Raw genomic sequence first — 14,572 nt, 5'->3', positions numbered from 1 at the left:
AAAATTGTTTGTAGAGCGTCGCACAACCGAGCAATTGTCAGTTAAAGCGATGCAGTGCCGTATCACAAAACATGTCCTGCTTATTAACCAGTTGCCGACCGCCGCACGACGATGTACGTCGATAGCATGGCACGGGCAGGCATATTGGCGTACATGTACGTCCCTTGCCTCCCGCGGGTCGGGGGCCCGATCGGGCCCCCGCCCGGTGCCTGCGGCGGTCGGTATTCGTGCGGGAGCGATCCCGGACGAGGGGACGGCCATTCGTTCATGGCCACCCCCTCGCGATCGCTCCCGACGAATAGGAATCCCCCGTGACATCACTTCCTCTCCTGTAATGTAAACACAGGAGAGGAAGTGATGTATTCTCTCCTCCGTGTCGGTATTTTCCGTTCCGACACGGAGGAGAGCGGATCGGTGAGTTGCACCAACACTCTACACACACAGTAGAACATGCCAGGCACACTCACACCCCCCCTTTACCCCCCGATCACCCCCCCAATTACCCCTGCCCCCCAGTCACAGTGACACCAATGTCATTTTTTTTTTTTTTTTTTTTTTTTTTTGCATTGGTGTCATTTGTGACTGTAATAACTGTTAGGGCAGTTAGAGTTAGCCCCCTTTAGTTCTAATGTACCCCCCTAACCCCCCCAATAAAGGTTTAACCCCGTGATCACCCCCCGTCGCCAGTGTCACTAAGGCTGGGTTCACATTGCAGCGGTTTATGAGAACGAATGTGATTCGCACCGCACTGCAGTGCAAATCACATCCGATCTCTGTGCGATTCGAGTTCAGCCATTCGCCGCACCCGCCGCACCCGCCACACCCGCCGCACCCACCGCAAATTCGCACGGGACCCTTTTTTTGGCCCGCAGCAGAATCGGATCGCATGGGTGTTCACACCATGCGATCCGAGTTTGCAGATCGCACTGCGATATGCGAACTGATCTGGGGGTGTCAGTAACATTTCACTGACACTCCCAGCAGTTCGCATAGGGCAGTGTGAACTGCCGCCGGGAGGCATGCGATGCGGGAACCCGCCGCGGATTTGCGGCGTTTCCGCATCGCTCCAGTGTGAACCCAGCCTAATAAGCGATCATTTTTCTGATCGCCGTATTAGTGTCACAGGTGACGCTAGTTAGGCAGGTAGGTATTTAGGTTCGCCGCAGCTTTTTATAGCGCCAGGGACCCCCATATACTACCGCATAAAGCCCCCTGATTGCCCCCTAGTTAACCCTTTCACCAGTGATCACCATATAACTGTTACAGGTGACGCTGGTTGGTTAGTTATTTTTTATAGTTTCAGGGCACCCGCCATTTATTACCTAATAAAGGTTTAACCCCCTGATCACCCGGCGGGTGTCATTTGTGACTAATAACTGTTAGGGCAGTTAGGGTTAGCCCCCTTTAGTTCTAAGGTACCCCCCTAACCCCCCCAATAAAGGTTTAACCCCGTGATCACCCCCCGTCGCCAGTGTCACTAAGGCTGGGTTCACATTGCAGCGGTTTATGAGAACGGATGTGATTCGCACCGCACTGCAGTGCAAATCACATCCGATCTCTGTGCGATTCGAGTTCAGCCATTCGCCGCACCCGCCACACCCGCCGCACCCGCCGCAAATTCGCACGGGACCCTTTTTTTGGCCCGCAGCAGAATCGGATCGCATGGGTGTTCACACCATGCGATCCGAGTTTGCAGATCGCACTGCGATATGCGAACTGATCTGGGGGTGTCAGTAACATTTCACTGACACTCCCAGCAGTTCGCATAGGGCAGTGTGAACTGCCGCCGGGAGGCATGCGATGCGGGAACCCGCCGCGCATTCGTGGCGTTCCCGCATCGCTCCAGTGTGAACCCAGCCTAATAAGCGATCGTTTTTCTGATCGCTGTATTAGTGTCACAGGTGACGCTAGTTAGGCAGGTAGGTATTTAGGTTCGCCGCAGCTTTTTATAGCGCCAGGGACCCCCATATACTACCGCATAAAGCCCCCTGATTGCCCCCTAGTTAACCCTTTCACCAGTGATCACCATATAACTGTTACAGGTGACGCTGGTTGGTTAGTTATTTTTTTATAGTTTCAGGGCACCCGCCATTTATTACCTAGTCTCACTAGTGTACCCCTAAATTTAGGGGTGTCTACTTTCCAAAATGGGGTCATTTGGGGGGGGTTTGTGCCATCTTGGCATTTTATGGCCTTCAAAACTGTAACGCCCTTAGAAAGCCTGAAGGCGGTGCTTGGTTTTCGGGGCCCCGTACGCGGCTAGGCTCCCAAAAAGTCCCACATATGTGGTATCCCCGTACTCAGGAGAAGCAGCAGAATTTATTTTGGGGTGTCATTTCACATATGCCCATGGCATGCGTGAGCAATATATCATTTAGTGACAACTTTGTGAAAAAAAAAAAAAAAAAAAAAAGTTTGTAATTTTCCCGCAACTTGTGGCAAAATATAAAATATTCCATGGACTCAACATGCCTCTCAGCAAATAGCTTGGGGTGTCTACTTTCTAAAATGGGGTCATTTGTGGGGGTTTTGTGCCATCTTGGCATTTTATGGCCTTCAAAACTGTAATAGGTAGTGAGAAGTGAACTCAAAAATTTACGCCCTTAGAAAGCCTGAAGGCGGTGCTTGGTTTTCGGGGCCCCGTACGCGGCTAGGCTCCCAAAAAGTCCCACATATGTGGTATCCCCGTACTCAGGAGAAGCAGCAGAATTTATTTTGGGGTGTCATTTCACATATGCCCATGGCATGTGTGAGCAATATATCATTTAGTGACAACTTTGTGAAAAAAAAAAAAAAAAAAAAAAAGTTTGTAATTTTCCCGCAACTTGTGGCAAAATATAAAATATTCCATGAACTCAACATGCCTCTCAGCAAATAGCTTGGGGTGTCTACTTTCTAAAATGGGGTCATTTGTGGGGGTTTTGTGCCATCTTGGCATTTTATGGCCTTCAAAACTGTAATAGGTAGTGAGAAGTGAACTCAAAAATGTACGCCCTTAGAAAGCCTGAAGGCGGTGCTTGGTTTTCGGGGCCCCGTACGCGGCTAGGCTCCCAAAAAGTCCCACATATGTGGTATCCCCGTACTCAGGAGAAGCAGCAGAATTTATTTTGGGGTGTTATTTCACATACGCCCATAGCATGTGTGAGCAATATATCATTTAGTGACAACTTTGTGTAAAAAAAAAAAAAAATTTTTTTTTTTGTCATTATTCAATCGCTTGAGGCAAAAAAATAAAATATTCAATGGGCTCAACATGCCTCTTATCAATTTCCTTAGGGGGTCTACTTTCCAAAATGGGGTCATTTGGGGGGGTTTTGTACTGCCCTGCCATTTTAGCACCTCAAGAAATGAGATAGGCAGTCGTAAACTAAAAGCTGCGTAAATTGCAGAAAACGTACCTTAGTTTGTAGATGTGACAACTTTTGCGCAAACCAATAAATATACAATTATTGACTTTTTTTTTACCAAAGACATGTGGCTGAATACATTTTGGCCTAAATGTATGACTAAAATTGAGTTTATTGGATTTTTCTAATAACAAAAAGTAGAAAATATCATTTTTTTTCAAAATTTGCGGTCTTTTTACGTTTATATCGCAAAAAATAAAAATCGCAGAGGCAATCAAATACCATCAAAAGAAAGCTCTATTTGTGGGAAGAAAAGGACGCAAATTTTGTTTGGGTACAACATTGCATGACCGCGCAATTACCAGTTAAAGCAGCGCAGTGCCAAAGTGTAAAAAGACCTCTGGTCATTTACCAGCAAAATGGTCCGGTCTGAAAGTGGTTAAGGGGCAAATCCTTCTGGTCCTTAACCACTTGCTTACTGGGCACTTAAACACCCTTCCTGACCAGACCAATTTTCAGCTTTTGGTGCTCTCACATTTTGAATGACAATTACTCAGTCATGCAACACTGTACCCAAATGAATTTTGTGTCCTTTTTTTCCCACAAATAGAGCTTTCTTTTGGTGGTATTTGATCACCTCTGGGGTTTTTATTTTTTGCGCTATAAATGAAAAAAGACCGAAAATTTTGAAAAAAAAACGCATATTTCTTTGTTTCTGTGATAAAATTTTGCAAATTATAATTTTTTTTCCATAAATTTTTGCCACAATTTATACTGCTACATATCTTTGGTAAAAATAACCCAAATTAGTGGATATTATTTGGTCTTTGTGAAAGTTAGCGAGTCTACAAGCTGTGATGCGAATCGCACAAAATTGATCACACCTGATGTACTGGTGGCCTATCTCATTTCTTGCGACCCGAACAAGTCAGGAAAGTACAAATACCCCCCAAATGACCCCTTTTTTGAAAGTAGACATTCCAAGGTATTTACTAAGATGCATGGTGAGGTTTTGATGTTGTCATCTTTTTCCCACAATTCTTTGCAAAATTAAGACTTTTTTTTTTCTCACAAAATTTTCAATGTAATAGGTTATTTCTCTCACATGGCATGTGTATACCACAAATGACACCCCAAAATACGTTCTGCTACTCCTTCTGAGTATTACGATAACAAATGTGTGAGACTTTTACACAGCCTGGCCACATACAGAGGCCCAATATTGAAATAGCACCATCAGGCGTTCTAGGAGCATAAATTACACATCTTATTTCTCAACCACCTATTACAGTTTTGAAGGCCCTGGAGCACCAGGACAATGGAAATGCCCACAAAGTGACCCCACGTGGCACTGACAACACGTGGCACTGACGACACGTGGCACTGACAGATGGCACTGGAGGCAGATGGCACTGGAGGCAGATGGGGCTGACAGATGGGGCTGGCAGATGTCGCTGGCAGATGTCGCTGACAGATGGCACTGAGGATGGCACTGGCAGATGGCACTGGCACTGGCAGATGGTGCTGGCTATTTGCTCTGGCTAATTGCTCTGGCAAATGGGGCTGGCAGATGGCACTGCGTCTGGCAGGTGGCACTGGCGCTGGCAGGTGGCACTGGCGCTGGCAGGTGGCACTGGCAGGTGGCACTGGCACTGGCGGCACTGGCGCTGACGGCACTGGGGCTGACGGCACTGGGGCTGATGGATGGCACTGACGCTGGCAGGTGGCACTGGCGCTGGCAGGTGGCACTGGCACTGGCAGGTGGCACTGGCATGTGCCACTGGCGGCACTGGGGCTGACGGCACTGGGGCTGACGGATGGCACTGGCGCTGGCAGGTGGCACTTGTGCTGGCAGGTGGCACTGGTGCTGGCAGGTGGCACTGGCACTGGCAGGTAGCACTGGCAGCACTGGCACTGGCGGCACTGGCGGCACTGGGGCTGATGGCACTGGCGGCACTGGGGCTGACGGCACTGGGGCTGACGGCACTGGGGCTGACGGATGGCACTGGCGCTGGCAGGTGGCACTGGTGCTGGCAGGTGGCACTGGCACTGGCAGGTGGCACTGGCACTGGCGGCACTGACGGCACTGGGGCTGACGGCACTGGGGCTGACGGATGGCACTGGCGCTGGCAGGTGGCACTGGTGCTGGCAGGTGGCACTGGCACTGGCAGGTGGCACTGGCACTGGCAGCACTGGGGCTGACAGCACTGGGGCTGACAGCAGGCACTGGCGCTGGCAGGTGGCACTGGCGCTGGCAGGTGGCACTGGTGCTGGCAGGTGGCACTGGCGGCACTGGCACTACTGGCAGATGGCACTGGGCGGACAGATGGCACTGGGCTGACAGATGGCACTGGCACTGGGGCTGACAGATGGCACTGGGGCTGACAGTTGGCACTGGGGCTGACTCACAGATCCTCTCTCTCCTCACACGCTGTCTCTGTGTGAGGAGGGAGAGACACGGCAATGGGAGATGATCTCATATGTTTACATTTGAGATCATCTCCCATTGGCAGCTGCGATCGCGCTGTGAACGGCCGCTTTGATTGGCCGCTCACGGCGATCTGTGTTTGCCTGTCTCCGGGAGACACGGCGAATACAAAACTTCAGCGATGCGCTATGTGCTGTACGTCACTGCGTTCTTGATGATTGGACTTTGGTGTGATCGTGTGTATGCAAGACACTAGCAAGACACTAGCGGAACTCTGTCAGAACTCCGTCGGAAAAACCTTCAGAGTTTATTTCGACGGGAAAACCGGTCCTGTGTACACGGTATTAGACTTTATCTTCAATTAATGCATGCTGTGCCATTTCCAGTGCTGCTCCTTATAGACTTACAGGACCTTACAGACTTACAGGACCATGCTGAATATTAGGAGCACCCCCTTTAAAAGGACCGTCATGGCATTCTGAGTCTCCGGGCTCTTTTGCATTAGTGTTACTCTATAAAGAGTGTGCAAGCCATATTGTAACTGATTTGACTGTTTTCCATGCCCCTACTGTCCTAACGGATGATGTCTTAGTGGACAAACATTGGGACATATTGTGCTGGCTCTGTGTTATCGTGCTCTGTACTATCCTCCTTTGTGATTACATATATACAGTGCCTGGACCCATCCACATTGATTTAAATGCATTACTTATTAAATAAATCTACCTGGTTAAGGATTTTATGCTATGGTGGCATTTTTTCCTCCTCAAATTTATGCCCGGTTGAGCCTTGGGTTTCTTGGGCACTGAGTTGGAGTGATTACATTCCCTCTGTGCTGGTTCTATGTTTGCTGATTCCCTTGTATGCTGGTCCCCGTGGAGTCCAATCTATTTTGGTTTCTTTGTGCACTTGGCTGCTTGCTAGTAGCCCATTGGATCTGGTAAGAGTACCCGATCATTGTGCCTGGTGGTGGCTGCACATTCGATGTCAATTTCCACTCCTGGTGTTCCTCTTCACAAGCACATCAAACTTCTCCCCAGAAGTAGAAGTTTGAATTTATATTGAACTGTTTCTCACTCCTATCACCTACTTCCTTTCTTGGAATTTTTATTTCCTCCCATGCAATTTTATATGGAAACTATGAAACACTGATGATCAAATAGTTTATCAGTATTATGTCTGTACGATCTACATTCTTTATTGGTGTTAGTCATGTGTGTATATATATATATGAGCTCCCCCTACTTTTATAGCTATACGTGAGATCTCACTTAAAGTAGTCTTTAGTCTTCTTGTATATATATATATATATATATATATATATATATATATATATATATATATATATATATATATTTTTTTTTTTGCACATCATTATTTTGTTTGCATTTCTTAGCACTGCACCTTATATCACATCAACTAATAGTTGGAACTACACATATATCAGAGAAATTCAGTGATTTTATATATGCACAAAAAATACACTTGCCATCCCTTGTGAAATAAAGCACAATAACGGTGTATATCTCCGAATCATGCAAAAGTCCAAAAAGCAAACAGGCCCACTATAACAGAATATGAGTTTTTTTTTTTAAAGCGATGGTAAACGCAGGCAAAGCGATAGGGAAAAATACCTGTTTATATCATTCCACCATGAAAATAACCCCCCTAATTTCCATTTTACTGTTTCCTGCTTATTTTTCTTTATTCTTCTCCCTACCAAAGCCGGTGTCATTGCTACTGCTGTCCTCCGCATATTTTGCAGTCTAACACTTCCGCGCTTGCTTGCGGTAATGGCTGGATTCCTGAGCATATGTAGTGAACACTAACCAAGCAAACAGCAGCTGGCAAATACACTCTCTCTGCTCCGAATATCCCTGGATCTGTCCTGCTGTTTACACCCCCATGTGATGTAGCATGTCACATGGGCTGTATCAGGAAACTGTGCATGGGGCTGTAGTCTTGTGATATTGCAATGCAATGCTGCAGAGAGTACATGACAGAGGCACAGAATCGAGCAGAACACAGGAATGGCACTCAGTACATGCCCTAAATAGCCAAGATAAGCGCATGCGCTGGTGACGTTGTTCAAGTGCTGCAGCCTCGATTATAAGTAGGGCTGTCCCAATACCAGTTTTCTAAGACCGAGTACAAGTACCGATACTTTTTTCAAGTACTCACCGATACCGTTTACCAATACTTTTTTTAATGTTATGTGACAGTTTTCAAAGCACAATACAGATTACATGGCGCTGATATGCAGCACTGATGAACACTGATAGGACTAGGTGGCACTGATATGCAGCACTGATAGATGGTGGGCACTGATAGATGACAGGCACTGACAGATGGCACTGATGGCTGGCATTGACAGATGGTGGGCTCTGACAGATGGCACTGATGGCTGGCACTGACAGATAGCACTGATGGCTGGCACTGATAGATGGCATTGACAGATGGGTGGCACTTATGGGCATTGGGCACTGATAGGTGGCATTTATGGGCTTTATGGGCACTGATGATCAGGCACTGTCATGCTATGAGGAAAGGCTGCTGCGATGCCCATTTTAGTACTCCTTGCACTCGGCCGCATTAAAAGCAGCAGCGGCCATCTTGCTACACCCAGCCCAAACTATATAGACTGGGTGTAATAAGATGTCTGCTGTTGGCTTACTGCAGCCAAGTGCAGGGTGTACCAAGATTGGCATTGGGATGTCCACCCGCTGACGTCAATACAGAGCATCACTTCCATTATGCCTGCTGACTTCCAGTTGCGATGAGTCGCTTAATCCTCTCTCCCAGGTATCAGATCAGGCATCGGGAGCATTTGTGCGAGTAGAAGTACTCGCACAAATGCTCAGTATCGGTCCCGATACCGAGACTAGTATCGGTATCGGGACAACCCTATATGCAGCAAATTTTAAATTCTGAGTTTACTACCACTTTAATAATAAGTAACTAAAACACATCTTCATAAGTGTACTCATCAAGGGAGTACACATCCTCCACCTAAAACTGAAATGCCACTCGCCAAACTCTTTTACTTTTCTGTTTAAGGAAAGGTAAAATGTTTTAAGACTTCCATAGCAGTTGTGGCAGCACGCAGGTAAAATCACCTGGTTGTATTCAGGATGGGAAATATGTGTGTCCTAGATTCAGGCTGTATGCAGACTTTTACAATTAGAGGGGAAGAGTTAATGAGCCCAGCTGTAGTAAGTGGGCTCATTAAGACCTCTACAAAAAACCCCAGCATGCATAGGGAGATGCTCCATCCTGGAACCAGTTTTGTGTGTATAGACTGGGGAGTCTGAGATCTGTTCTGTGCGGTGAGTTAACGCCTGTGTGGCAAACCCCTACAATAGAGACAGGGACTGGGGTAGCACAAGGCTGCACCCAGTTGTTAGACAGGGAGTCTACGTGTGTAGTTAGAGGTCAAGCTGACCAGGATTTATTTTCTTGTTTTATTTTGTTTGGCTGTTATATGTATCACTGCATGTAGCATAAATAAACCGGATCTTTTGTTTTTTAAACCTACACCGCTGTCTGCTGTGCCTGACTTTGTGTTGTGAACCCATCCAGGGGGTCACACACACCCGCTACCGAGCAAACCCCTCACACAGTTCTCATCACAATTAAACTGTGCCCTACCCCTCTACTGCAAAAATGTCTAGGGGGTACAGGAGCAGGCAGGATTACTTACCCGATTCTCTGCTCCAGCAGGCTTCAGTGATGCCCTCTTTTCCTGGAAGCTCCAGTCTGTGTGTGATCCCTCAGTGTCATTATGTACAATGCAGGGCTATTAACCCTGTGTTGTACATGGAGAATACCTTAGACAGGCTGTGGTGGACTGGTTGCTTCAAGATACAACCTGCTTGTAATGGAAACCATATTTCCAGCATCAGAAAACCAGTGCGGACCTATGCTCATACTCATTCTCATGCTTGGGCACATTGCCAACATTCTCATACTTCTAAACAAAGGGGCAATGTTACATGTATTATTCCAGTTTGTCATGCCCCCTCACTTGCTCATACCAATTAGCATGCACACTTGGCACCCAGTGGCCCTTTTAAACTGTAATAAGATAGTAGATGCTGAATGGTCTTCAGCTTGTCTCTGTGTTCCTGAGACCTGATCTGCTGTACCTGTTTACCTGTGCATAATACGGCTTCCCCTAGGACTTCACTTGCCTCCATCCTGTTCATTTTGATTATTCTGACCACAGCCTTTAATGGACTTGTCTTTGCCTGCTATTTTTGCACTGCTTTGCCTGGCTGTTACCAACACTGACCTGCTTCCTGGATTTGCTCTGCATGCTGAATTGGTCCCTGGATGTCTGGCTGTCGTTGACCACTGCCTGTCTCCTGGTCCTGCTTCCATCTTCTGCTCTGGTGCCAAGCTACTTCTGCATCCTGTCCTGTGGACTGTGAATACCAGCTCTACCGACTTAATGAGCGGACATCACCAGCCAGCTACTCTAGCACTCATGCCACTCCATGCCCTCACACGCTCTGTCTTCCCCTTCAGGAGTTTTGAGCAGGAGATGCAAGAGAGGGCTCCACAACCTTCACCAGGTATGTGATACCACTGTAGTTCATTGCTGAATCTCCACCCCTCTGTGATGTCATCAGACTCTGTCTTGACATGCAATATAGTACATGAAGTCCTTTGTGGTGGTATGCATCAAGTGGACTTGACCTAATTTCAGTGTATAAGCTGGGGATTGGTTTCATTTGTTTTCATTTGTATCATTCTGTTTCGTTTGGGGATTGCATTTTAGGGCAAAAAGTTTCCTTTTATCTATCAATAGTTGAAAAGACTTCATACTTACAATATATTCTATCTTTCCATAGGTTGTTCGATAATCTTTTATAAGTTTGTAACTGGAGGAAACATTGATAAGATCCCATTCACCGTCACTCATGTACTTACTCTTGAATTGCTTCAGCTCACTTTTTTTTTCCACAAGATCTACATTTACATCTTCAACTGAAGAAAAGCAAAGCAGCATTTAAGATTATGTATAACATTTGGAACTATTACACATAAAACCAAATCACATAGTTTAATTAAAGTAGACCCAAACTCAGTGAAATTTTTCTCACAGGGAGTACGTGGAGAAGTCTAATGCCGCGTACACGCGATTGGACTTTCCGGGCAGACTTGGTCCGGCAGACAATCCGCCGGACTTTACAACGGAGGTCCACCGGACTTTCCGAACGAGCGCACTTGCACTCACATGAATGAACTTTCCGGCAGACTTGGTCCGACGGATTTCCTGACAGACTTTTGGCGGAGGTCCGAAGGACTTTCCAAATGAATGGACTTGCCCACACAGGGACTATAGTCCATTCATTTTGAACGTGACTTCAGGTACGATGGGACTAGAGAAGGAAGTCAATCATGCCGCTTTCATCAGCGATATTGACACCTTGCAAGCCCTGTTGCCTGGTATGAATTTTAAGGGCAATCCCCTACGCCGAAAAAACAGCGTGGAGGTCCCCCCAAAGTCCATACCAGACCCTTATCCATGCACGCAGCCTGGCCGGTCAGGAAAGGGGGTGGGGACAAGCGCCCCCCTCCTGAACGGCATTCCCTCAACATGGGGGGGTGGGTACTTTGGGGAAGGGGGGTGTCACCCACCCCAAAGCACCTTGTCTCCATGTTGATGAGGACATGGGCCTCTTCCCACCAACCTTGGCCATTGGTTGTCGGGGTCTGCGGGTCGGGGGCTTATCAGAATCCTGGAGCCCCCTTTAACAAGAGGGCCCCCAGATCGCGGCCCCCACCATATGTGAATAAGTATGGGGTACATCGTACCCCTATCCATTCACCTGGGGGAAAAAGTGTGACACACTACACAGGTTTTTAAAGTAGTTTATTAGGCAGTTCCGGGGGTCTTCTACCAACTTCTACGCGCTTTCCGGTTCTTCTCGCCGGGCTCCTCCCTGCCCCTTGAGCCTATATAAGTCGCCGTGCACTGTGTCCATGGCATTACAGTGGGAGAGAGCGTTGTAACAACATCGGAAGAACAGAAGAAGGAAGAAGACGGCGACAACGACGACGATGGAGAAAGCCGGGCCACCGCCAGCAAAAGAGCAGAAGATAGCAGAGGAGCCCGGCGAGAAGAACCGGAAAGTGCGGAGAAGTCGGAAGAAGACCCCCAAAGTCATAAAATCCCCAGAGCTGCCTAATAAACTACTTAAAAAACTTGTGTGATGTGTTTTTTTATTGACACGTTTTCCCCCAGGTGAATGGGTAGGGGTACGATGTACCCCATACTCATTCACATAGGATGGGGGTCCAGGATCTGGGGGCCAACTAATTAAAGGGGGCTCCCGGATTCCGATAAGCTCCCTGCCCGCAGACCCCGACAATCAATGGCCAGGGTTGTCGGGAAGGGGCCCTTGTCCTCATCAACATGGGGACAAGGTGCTTTGGGGTGGGAGGGCCGCAGGGCACCCCCCTTCCCTAAAGTACCCACCCCCCCATGTTGAGGGTATGCAGCCTGGTACAGTTCGGGGGGGTGCTCACTCGTCCCCACCCCCTTTCCTGACCGGATTCTAACTTCTCCCTGACTTTGCTGATCAGCATACAATGAATCAGAAAGCATTAAATCCAAAGCATTTGCATAACAGCCAGTTAACTAGCATTTTGAGAAGGCAGGAAGTAATGGCAGCACCAGTACACAGACATGGCTTACTGGTTGTCAGCATTGATCTATTATCTAAAAATACCTTGATACACCCATAAATATACATCCAGGCTTATCTAGTATGTACAAAACTATAAGCCCTTGTACACACGGTCAGAGATTCCGACGGAATGTGTCCTATCGGACCGTTTTGTCGGATATTCCGACTGTGTGTGGTCTCCATCGGACTGTTTCCATCAAAGTATCCGACGAACCAAGTTTTCCAACTTGCTGGTAAAATTTTCTGACAAAATGCTCCTATCGGACATACTCCGATCATGTGTAGAGAATTCCGATCGGACAAAGTGCCACGCATGCTCAGATCAAATTCCTACACCAAAGCTATTGGCTACTAGCGTGAACGTAGTCCCGTCGTAACGAAATAACGTCATCACGTCGGATTTTCCGACAACTTTGTCCGACCGTGTGTATACAACAGTTTCGGACAAAATCCGACGGACAAAATCCGACGGATTTGGTTGTCGGAATCTCCGACCGTGTGTACAAGGGCTAAGACATACTTATGAGTTTGTATTATTTTGTACTGCTTATTCTAAATGGAAAATATTTTTTACATACTTTTGTGAAGCCAGCTGGTAAAGGAAATGGAGCACTTTTGTATATCAAATGGGAAATAGTAGATATTGAGGCTGCAGGCCGTTGATATAACCAAGGGTTCTTTGTTCTTTACTATTCCTCTGTAATCCACATACACATAAGGAATATCTAAAGCCATTGCTGTTTCAACACTGAATAGAAATGAATAAACGTTTATTATAGGCACCTGACAATTACCACATCAATAGGTGAAAAGCATATCAAAATATTGTACTTTCAAAGTGCAAAAATACACATAACAACAGTGTGTAAAAATAAAATATATACAATTTTATTAAACAAATTACATCAATGAAAACAATACATTCAGTATACTCATAGCCAAGGATGAATACAGAGCATCCTATAAATGGAAATGGTCTACTGCAGTGACGTTCAAACGTTCTACATGTTGCAATGATGTGCCTGGGTCCCAGTACGGACACCCAAGGGTGCGCGTATGAGTGCTTCATGTGGGCCTCCTATTTGCACCCGATGTGTGGGGAGGATTTTATTTTTTTTGTCCCAGGTGTTTGCGCCGTATGGGGCATGACTTCTGGCACGTTCCGATAGACATCTGATTTTTTCCGCCCCAGGTGGGCATGTCCATCCGGACGGTGCACAGACATGGCGTGTGCACTTTGTTGCGCATGCACACGCACCTGGGAATGCTGCGTGGCATGGTCACTCCCCCTTCTTTCTGTCCACAGGGCATCATCACAGTGAGATGCTCAGCGCCGTGCTTAGTGCCATGCTCTGATGCAATGGGGAGGGATATTTAAGGATCCCCTTGGCAGTGGCCATTTTGCTGGGACCCTGGGAAGCCTCACATTCCACATAATAGGAAAACAGGTATTCAGGGATGGGGCAATATATCAATATATTTGGCCTGTCGTTACAATTATATACAATGGATACTTATGGGGGGAAATTCTTTTTGACACAAACACAGGCATTGCCAACTGGAGGCTATCCAGAAATCTTTGCAGTCCCATCTTCCTCTATTTGGGTTTGGATGGGTATGGTGCATTCAACATATAGAAGTGCTTCACCTTTTCTATCTTATTTCCTCAATATTGAGGCAAGTATTTCTTTAATTGGTAGGTTGCAAGATTTTTGAGTGTCACCAAAAGTGTATACTAAGTGTTTTCCCATTTTTCTCTCTTTACATTTAGTAATCCTGTGGGGTTTATCTTCAATTATGATGCAATTCCTATTTTCCTTTGAACGTTGGAGACTCCCAGGGTAACTTCAATATACTCTTTTAGTAACCCCTATTAAATGAGTTTTCACTACAAATATATCCTGGTCTGAATGATTGTGTCATTTTATGATATGTTGTGAAGTACAAATATAAAATTTATATATATTTACTGACAGGATATTTGTATTAGATCAGTACCATTCACCTCTCCCTATGGGAGACCTGGCATCACACACGAGTGTTTGGACAGTGTTTGCGGCATTCTTTTGGATTTCATTACTCCACTTTAAATCAGTTTTGTG

The 14,572-nt window shown here is 46.6% G+C and overlaps 1 protein-coding gene across 1 annotated transcript in view; it reads right to left on the bottom strand.

Annotated features, from left to right (window-relative positions):
* Positions 1-14,572, bottom strand: part of LOC143933011 (5-hydroxytryptamine receptor 3A-like) — a 65,888-nt gene that overhangs the window by 35,321 nt on the left and 15,995 nt on the right. Inside the window, exons 4-5 of the mRNA XM_077455927.1 lie at positions 13,049-13,218; positions 10,607-10,764 (exon numbers count right to left, since the gene is read on the bottom strand). Coding sequence (XP_077312053.1) covers positions 10,607-10,764; positions 13,049-13,218 — 328 coding nt within the window. The remainder of the gene's footprint in view (positions 1-10,606; positions 10,765-13,048; positions 13,219-14,572) is intronic.

The sequence above is a fragment of the Lithobates pipiens genome, unplaced genomic scaffold (assembly GCF_037356315.1).
Source record: "Lithobates pipiens isolate NorthernLeopardFrog02 unplaced genomic scaffold, aLitPip1_a1.2 Scaffold_27, whole genome shotgun sequence".
In the NCBI taxonomy this organism is placed as follows: domain Eukaryota; kingdom Metazoa; phylum Chordata; class Amphibia; order Anura; family Ranidae; genus Lithobates; species Lithobates pipiens.
The sequence above is the reverse complement of the archived record's forward strand: the minus strand, read 5'-3'. Positions and strand labels throughout refer to the sequence as shown.